Raw genomic sequence first — 9,338 nt, forward strand, 5'->3', positions numbered from 1 at the left:
CAAGATTGCACATTAACACCCTTGCCAAAAACACAGATTCCCACAGCCCTTGCCTTTGCATAATAAACCCCTATGAAAGTGTGCTGAGTATGGAGATGTCACATCTCATTTTGTCATTAGGAGTTGGGGCTAACATGTCCTGACTCGTTGGTGTGACTAGAAGGGAGATGACTAATGCCTCCACTGGAGTGAGAAGGGAAGGGTGCCGTCATGAAGTGGAGACGTCACAGAGCTCTAGGGCTACTGCACTTACACACGGACAGCTTTATCTGAAATATGGCTTTCCTTTCATACACTTTCCTGGCCAAGCAGGAAAAGACAAACTCCTCTAATATGATCTTGTCCACCATTGTAATTACTGACTGTGTCCTCCTCTCTCCAACAGATGGGGCAAAAGGACAACTGTAGAGTAGGTGCCCAATTCATGTCCTCACAGGCTGGTGTCTCGAATGTTTTTGTTTCTCCCTGCCAGTTAATGAACCACACCTAGGGCTTATACCATGAGGAAATGAGTAACAGCACTGGTCGCATTTATATTCGAGTTTGTTGTTGATGATTTTAAGAAGCAAAAGAATGGCCATGGTTAAAACAGTTACATAAATGATATTTTGATCAGTAATTACATGATGCATGCCTTTGGCAATGTTAATGATGTGGTAAGAGCCTGCAATGGAATGTGGTTATGGCATACGTGTGAGACACATTATGTATACATGAAAATGGTGTTGTCTAAAAAAGCACAGTAGTACTTTAACATAACAAATGATTGACTTCTTTAACAAATGCATTTATTTTCATTGGCTGGTAATTCACACAGCTCATTTTGTTTTTAAAGTCACATACCTTAAATATTTCCTCTGTGGAATCTGATGCTGGTACACTATTGGTTGTGCTCTCTTTATCACCTTGTTGTGATTGGACATTCACCTCCTGTATCTGGTGGGAGTCAGGTGGAGCATCCCTGGAATCCTGCACATTTCCTGTCTGGCCCTCTACCTTTTCCTCTTGACAGAGACAGTTTAATGGATCCCTTTCGACCTCTGCTTCTTTTTTAGTCTCTGTGTTTGGGCCTGACTGGGGGATATGATTCTCTACTATGGCTGTGGACCTGTGGTTTGTCTCTCTGTCTATATGTTTGTCTGTGTCATCAGAACTCTGAAGGCCGTTGACAGCTTGAGATCCCGGGCATGCCCTAAAGGCTTTCAGGACCACCTTAGGTGATCGTCCCCCTGTCACAGGTGCTGGAGCCTCACTGTCAAAGCTACTGGAGTGTATGGATTTAGTGGTCACTGGAGATGATGGAACAGGTTGGGATTTTGGAAGTCCGTCACTGTGGAGTGTCAGGGACACACTGTGAATGTTGTCCACTGTGTGCTTTGGGGCCCGAGGGGAGCTCATCTGAGTCCTCTCTCCCTCTGGAGGAGAGAAGGAGTGTGATGTTGTCCGCCATTTTCTGGCTGTTTCTGCTACACTGTTGAAAAACTTGAACAGACCACCGAAATGCCCCTTGGCGTCAGAGTGTTTCGGGGGCGGTGGTTGAAAGTCTCTGACACTCTCGAAGTCTACAGAACCATAATCTGAGTCCATGGTCTTGTCCAAAGAATGAAGCTCAGACTCAAAGCTTCTCTCTGAGTAGACAGGATTGGCCTTTCCCAAAAGGGAAATCCTCCTCAAGTAACTCCACACATCTTTGTGCCTCCTTCCTCTACCCTGGTGGGTGCTTGGGCTACCTTTAATGCAAGGCTCTTCAAAACCTGCAGCCGTTTTGTTACAGTTGGTTGAATTGTTGTGGCTCCTTTTAGTATAGCAAACTCTTTCTGATGGTTTACAACCATTCTGAGTTACAGCCTCTCCCAGTACAGTGGGCTGGTGACCGTCTATAGGAGCTGTGAGGTCAAGGTCTTCAAACGAGCATTCAAATTCTGCTGTGTAGCCAGCATACGAGTGCCTTTTGCTACGGTGTCTAAGTGTGCCCCTGCTGGACTGCTGAGGAGTGCCAATGTCACGGCAGAAGGAGTCCTCATCCACCAAGGAGCTGCTAAACTTGGCAGTGGACAATTTTCCTGCCTTCCCTCTAAACACAGAGGGGGATTTAAGCTTCTTGAAAGAGCGAACTTTGTCAGCAAACGAGAGTTTAGGGATGGAAGCCTCTCCGGGCAGGATCATGGAGTGGGGTCGGCGCTCCAGCTCGGAGCCAGCTCTCTTTCGGTTCAAAATCTTCCAGATGCCCCCTGTGGCACGAGGCCTCCGGTTGACCTCCTGTCTGTCCTTGACAGGGGTCTGAGGAGAGGCAGCCTGGGTCTCTCCCTGCACCTCTGCAGGCCCTGACCCAGTCTCCTGAATATAAACACTGCTGGTTTCATTCTCCACATCCAGAGAAACATTAAACACTCGGTTGACAAACCCATTAGGGTTGTTGCTCTCAGGGGCAGGGTTGTCTGTCTGTTCCATCCTCTCTCATTCTACAGTGTCAGCTATCAGCTCCAATGGACATCATGTCTTGGTCCTGTGTCTCTCAAATACCTGGAGGAACAAAACCACATTTTTATTCAGGAGTTTGACATGAAACCGATAGCCAGTCTTTTCATATCACGCTTACTCTGTCTTTAACTTGCTCAAAATGCCTGCCATAAATGCAAAGTATATTATTTTGAATATTCTCAGTGAAGGGTCAGCCATATTTTTTTCCCACACAGGAGGTCAAACGATCAACAATAATAGATAAGTAGTGCTGCTTAAACACTAAAACACAGTGCGAGCATTAGAGGTCTCATTTTGTGATTCTCAGACAAGGGCTTTTGTACCATGAGTCAACAGTCACTAACACCCACCACCCCCACTCCCTCCCCCCCACCCCCCCATATTTGGTCCACATTATCCAAAGTAATTATTTGAGACACAGTCCCCCATCCACCATTTAAACCAGGAGGCTGTGTTGTCATGGAAACACTCACTACATAGATGTCTGGTTATTTCAGGCCTGCTCCGGCTGTGACATCATCATAGCTCAGATAAGCTCCTTCTGAGGAAGAAGATGTTGGGCAAGTGCTACACTACTATACATGTTAATTACCCCCTTACTTAATAATCCCTTTAATGTATGGAAGCCTTGTTGTGTAATCGGGGCCCTCCAGCACTGTATCTTTGTTGCTACATGAGATCATCACCAAACATGTGTTATGGTCTTTTTACAATTTAATTTGTACGCTTTTTTTTTTTTTTTTTTTTAAATGATAAGCTTTTTAAAGAATACGATCTATAGAATCAACAAATCAATCCACAAAAAAATAAACATATCAGTTTAAAAGAATATTTGCCAAGCACACGTATAAGCAAACACTTCCTTTAGGGTTTAAATCTAAAATGTGTCTCTTTAAGGTTACTATTATTATCGAGATATTCTGATAACTTTAGATTCACGTTATAAAGCCTCCTTATAATTTAAATTAAGGGCATTAACTACTAAAATATACGGAAAAAAACTTCTTTTTTTAGCTTCCATAATTTCCACTGTCACAAAACTTGAGGTAGTAACTCGGTTACCATGTAGAGGACTACAAACGCTAGCTAAAACTGACAGTTCAACGTAGTTTTAGTGACAGGATAACTTTATGTCGGGCTGGGCGTCTGAGAGTTATGTCTATTCTTATTTTATTTTATTTGAAATACCTCGTCAAAATTGACATTAACGTTGCCGCCATCTCATTTTAGTAATGCAGCGTTAGTTGGACCCTTCTTCAAACTGCATAGTTTCTTCAAAACTTCAAAAACTTGCATATCAAGTTACAACCGCGAAAACTGAAGCCTACCTCCTCTTTACCACTTTAAATGTATCCGTTAAAGCTGTTAACTTACCCCCAGGAAAAAAAAGAAACGTCCCCCTGTTTAAAAGGGCATCGTCGTTGCTGTCCATAAAAACAAAAGTCAATGAAAACACCGCCTTTAACACCGGCTAAACGTATCCAGCGTATTTTCACGGGCTTAATTTATATCCATGAGTAAGGCTGAAGTTATGTTGCGGACAGCGACTCCTTTGTAGATCTCATGTGTTTGGTTCTTTGCCTCTAAACTTCGTCTGCTATCATCAAACTGAGAGAAACTCCCCGAGTTAGCGACAGACCGGTGAACTCTTGCCCTGTAAGCTCCTGCAGACGCCGACACTCTGATTTGTGATAAAGCTCTCACGCAGACAGAGCAACACACACACACACCAACACACCAACACACCCTACACACACAGACACTAACACACACTCAAACACACACATGCCTACACACAGAAGCACATTAAAATTAACTATAGCGTTGTAAAAAAGTTAATAGCTGAGTTTGGTTTCATATTTTATAGCTTACATTATATTAACCTTGGGATGTCTGCTGTGATTTTAATCTTATTTTTTATCCATCAGTTCATTAAAATCTTAAACAAATCTCCATAGTCAATATAACATATATTTTTGATGTACACTTAAAGGTTTTTTTTCCCTGTCCTATTTGTTGGATGGGCTCATAAGGAAGCACTTATAATTTCTAAAAGGAACATCAGTGAAAACAAGTGATTGACTGAACTCTGGTCTCACTAGCTGATCGTCCTTTGGGATTTGTGTTGAATGTGAAAATCCTTCCATTGAAATGACACAATGGGGAGAGGGAGCTCGGGGGGGAAACCGAAGGAATTCACAAAAACTAAACAGCTCCAGAGCTCCATGGCCGTGAAAGAGGAGATGGTGGAAGAAGGGGCCTAAATTTAAACATTTCCTCTTTGTCCTGTTTTGGGCCCATTGTCATCGCATGGCGTTCTCCCTTCTGCACAGGAAGGAGTGGATCTGACATCAACGCTCTCAGGCTGACAATGCCAGGAAGTCTGTCTGACTGTATGTAAATATCTCTATGTGTCCATGCTTCCCTTGCTTGCCCGTGGAGCCACTCTCCTCTCCCTGGCCCTCTCCCTGGAGCGGCTATAAGTACTTGAGGGTGTAGTAGTAGTAGTAGCAACATGGTGATTTACATGCTACACTTCCCCCATAACTCATCCACAACTGTCACTGCGAATTACGCCAACCTCATCTTCAAATGACCTCCCTCCTGATGGACCATCTTTAGCACGACTTCACCTAATAGGTTCTATTTTATTCGTATACATACGGCAACCTATATTTCACTATTTCTGAGTTTTGTGTTTTGCTCTAGCCCGTCGTTTTTCCTCATAGTTTTGCGTTGACTTGCTGTTTGTTTCTCTGCTATTCCCTCGCTTCTTCCCTCCCTCCCCTTACTCACTGACTTCCTCACAACCCCAAGCAGTCTTCCTGTTGTCCCCTCCCGTCACAAAAGACATCCTGGCTCGAACATGCCAAACGTTTCAGCTCAGATCTGGCTTATACAGACATAAAACTAACCTCTTATCTTTAGAAAATAAATTCATCCAAACAGCATTTTGTATGAATGACAGAAAGTGTGAGGGGAAAAGAGAAAGAGGGTGATGAATGGAGGGAGACAGATTAGAGATTTATAGACTCTCTACCAGCTGGGCCTGTGTCTAAAATGATAAGTTTTGTTGACGTTTAGCGAGCTGTGTACATTACAGCAAGTTGACTTTGTTGCCTATTTAACGTGAGTGTTGAACACTTCGAACAGAGCTCTTTGAAATGATGTCATTGACTTCTCATTTTCAGAACAATCGACCCCTTCCTCCTCTTCCTATGACACAGTCTCTGCTGGTGGGTTTGGTGGAGATTACTGGAGACAAACACTTGCTGAGTTTAGGCCCAGCTGTAATTATTTCACCAGTCTTTGTCAAAGCAGCTGAGTGAAAACAGGCTGCCGTGAAAAAGCCGCCCAGACAGGGAGGGAGAGGGGGGTGGGCAGATATGTTGTGATATCAAATGAAAGGCTTACTGAAGCCTGGGAACTGGATTCAGGAGGTGTAACTGGTGTGAGAACAGCTGGGAGTTCAGTCAAATGTAGTTTTAGGTACAGGTGTATGGGAACACTGAGGCTGAAACACGTACTGCACTCCCTTAGATGGGGACATTGTTTAGTTAAGGTGGCCAGAGGGAGATGCTGATGACGCTGTGAGCATGTATACACTCCTTACACACTGACATTGCACACTGTCTCACACACAGATACACAGATTCATATTTCTGCCTTCTTTTGTATAAAATATGCCCAGGTAGTAGCTGCCTCCAGTGGTAGAGGAGAGTTTGAATTACACTGGCATTCCTGACATTCCCTCTGCACTGACCTGCATATTTCTCTGGCCTGGCTGCACATGGCACTATCCCTTAAACACACACACACACACACACACACACACACACACACACACACACACACACACACACACACACACACACACACACAGCACACACACATTTGAGCCCATCCTCGCAGTTCACAGACACTTTGATCTTAACTGCAATCAGTTTGGGATAATCAATCAGTTTGGGCTCTAACACACATGGACATATGTACCAGCTCACATGGCGCACACATGGTCACCTGGAATGTTAACGTGTCCAAAAGGTCTGAATGTTAGTGGTGATGGGAAGGTCTCAGTAAATGACTGTCTAGCGGCCATCTTAGAGGCAGTGAGAGGGAGAGAGAGAGAGAGAGAGAGAGAGAGAGAGAGAGAGAGAAAAGAAAGAATGAGAGGGACAGGACAGGGGGGTGTGTGTGTGTGTGTGTGTGTGTGTGTGTGTGTAGCTTTCAGCTGGGGACTTTCAGCCATTATCAGGATGAATCTGAAAACAGGAAGGGGGGTTCCATTAAACAAGACGAGCGGAAGACAACCACAGTTCTACTTCCTGTTTTAGAGCAAGGGAGGAAACCGCAGATTTTTTAGGAATTCAAATCAGAATCAACACTCCGGAAAGAACATCTTTATAACACATAAAATGCTGTTGTTTTGAGATAATTCTGAGCATTTATGGGTTCAGTTTTATAATGTTTCTAATACTGTTTTCTTTTAATCATACTTACTTTATATGGTAGTTTTCTTTAGCTTTCCTTTGTGCAAATGTTGCTGTCAAAAGTGTGATCAGGCAGCTGTTAATACCAGTTCTGTATCTGAGTGATTTTTTATCAGTCTCTATCTCACCGTACAGCCCTGAAGCTGAACTGGACTTGGCCGTGTTTGTGGGTCAGCAGCAATGAGAGAAGAAAAGCAGTCTGGCACACAAAACGCCATTTCCGCTCATCTGGGTGCTTCCACTTTTTCAGAGAGCAAATTTTCTGATTGGGAAAACCCATGGGATGGGGTGATAAAGGGTGGGATCATAGTCAGCACAGGAGGGATATCTAACTGAGAAGAACAAAAGGAGATAAAACATTTCAGATCATCCTGTGTCTTCTCAGCACAATGTGTCAGTACTGCTGAGCAGAATAAATGTTTGAGATCTAAGGCAAGATAGTACACAATTAGTAGTGTGATTGATAGTAAACTGGCATTCTTCTCACTGATTTGTCATTGAGGAAGTTCTTGTAGAGTTGTCTGTTTTATCTCCTTGATGAATGTTGACCTCTGACCACATCATTGTCTCTGGTCAGTGTCCTCTGTGCTAGTTAGACTGTGAAAATAGTAGATTGGGCAGCCCCTTTTTAATGGAGATGGAGCAATAGCCACATTATTAGGCCTATCAGTTATAACTGGATATATAATCCCCCCCTCCATCCCTCTCTATCTCTCTGTCCTCACTACAGCTCCTTTATCATGTCCTAGTTAGAGGAGGAGGGATACACATGGTGAGTGTGTATTGCTCTCCCCATTCCTTTCCTTCACATCCTCTGTTTTACTGAACAGAATTTAGCATTTTGCAGCAGGTCAGTGTTTGAATGCATGGGTTTGAGTGTACTAGAGATTGGTACAGGTATAATATTGTACTATAGCCATAGTCAAAGTCTGTCAAAATGTACATATACATGGCTTTTTTGGATTTGTGGGGGTTAAAATTTGGAACAGAATGTCTTACCTTATTTTACAACCAGTTATTACTGTTATCATGGGCCGCATCATGTTTTTATCCCATGTCATGCTTCAGTTTTATAAAGTGATTTGTGTTATATGCTGTTTATAGTGTTTCATTTTGTATGTTATGTTCGTGCATGTCCATGTCCAACTGAATTGTGTCATTTGTTATGCTTAACTGCCTTCTTTCTTTCTTATATTCTTATATCTTAATATTTACATATAGAAGTGTGTTATGTACAGGTTGTTGTAAGATGAATCAGGGCCTTTATTGTCTTATTATCTGTAATTTTACACAAATTGAATTTTATTATGCATTTGAATACATTAGGTAGTAGCAGTGTGCAGCCGTGGACACCCACCCACTTGGAGTTCAGTGTCTTGGACACCCGGACACTACATAGACAGGGGACCTGAGAATCATACTGCCAGTTTGTGGACAATCGACTCTACCTACTGAGCCGTGGCTGCCGCTGACAGAATTAAACCAGTCCGCCATTGTAGGTTTTGGAGTATGCACTATTCTACATGTGCACCACCATCTGTCCCTTCAAACACACACACACACACACACACACACACACACACACACACACACACACACACACACACACACACACACACAACACACACACATTTGATCCTCTCTTTTAGGGTGATGTAACTGCTTGTAGAGGTTGGTAGACCTGCTAAATAACCAAAAGCAGAAATCCACTCAGGTGAAGAGAGACATCTAGAGGAACCAGTGGAAACTGTTCTCCTAATTTATTTATCAACAGGTTCTCAATAGCTTTTGTTCCACAAGTGAAAATGGATGCATATCTTTAACTATAAAATACACAAAGGAATTTCTGCAGAGTTGACTTCTTGTCACTGACATATGCTGTCACTCTACATGTAAATATATTTTTTAAAATATTTAAGTTGTGCATGAAACTTCCTGTGCACCAACGTGCATTAAGGGTCTCTGCCACATGATGGCACTCTGGCTCTTTCAAAGGACATACATGGCGCTTACCAGTGGAATAGTGGATTACAAGACAATCCTTTATTATTAAAAATCAGATATAGCGTACATTTGAGAATATTGTCTATTTCAGGAGTAATACCACACAGGCAAATCCAGGTTTCAGGGGATTCAAACTGATAGAGTGAAAAAGGAGGAATTGATCTAAAATGATGAAATGAAATTGACCAAATTTGTTATTAGAATTTTAATTAACTATTAGAGTTCAGAGGTTTAGTTTGGTCTCTCATTGAATTATTGGTTGCTGTTAGATTGGTTCAATAAGAACTGCTACCAAACCTGATAAAGAGCTGTGATTGTGCCCTGCACTGGTCTGCACCTGAATTTAGGCTCAGTATTAATGAC

At 42.7% G+C, this 9,338-nt stretch overlaps 1 protein-coding gene across 6 annotated transcripts in view; it reads right to left on the minus strand.

The window, feature by feature from the left end:
• LOC127374887 (rho guanine nucleotide exchange factor 9) overlaps positions 1-4,163 on the minus strand; it is a 43,593-nt gene extending 39,430 nt beyond the window's left edge. For 4 of the 6 annotated variants that reach the window (XR_007887286.1, XM_051420569.1, XM_051420565.1 and 1 more), the window contains exons 1-2: positions 3,856-4,163; positions 844-2,523 (exon numbers count right to left, since the gene is read on the minus strand). Coding sequence is in view for 5 of the 6 variants with exons in the window: in XM_051420569.1 (XP_051276529.1) it covers positions 844-2,451 (1,608 nt within the window). In the remaining variant the exon portion in view is untranslated. The remainder of the gene's footprint in view (positions 1-843; positions 2,524-3,855) is intronic. The other 2 variants (XM_051420566.1, XM_051420568.1) reach the window with 1 other exon arrangement.
• Positions 4,164-9,338: the final 5,175 nt, after the last annotated feature.

This window comes from Dicentrarchus labrax, unplaced genomic scaffold (genome assembly GCF_905237075.1).
Source record: "Dicentrarchus labrax unplaced genomic scaffold, dlabrax2021, whole genome shotgun sequence".
Taxonomy (NCBI): Eukaryota; Metazoa; Chordata; class Actinopteri; family Moronidae; genus Dicentrarchus; species Dicentrarchus labrax.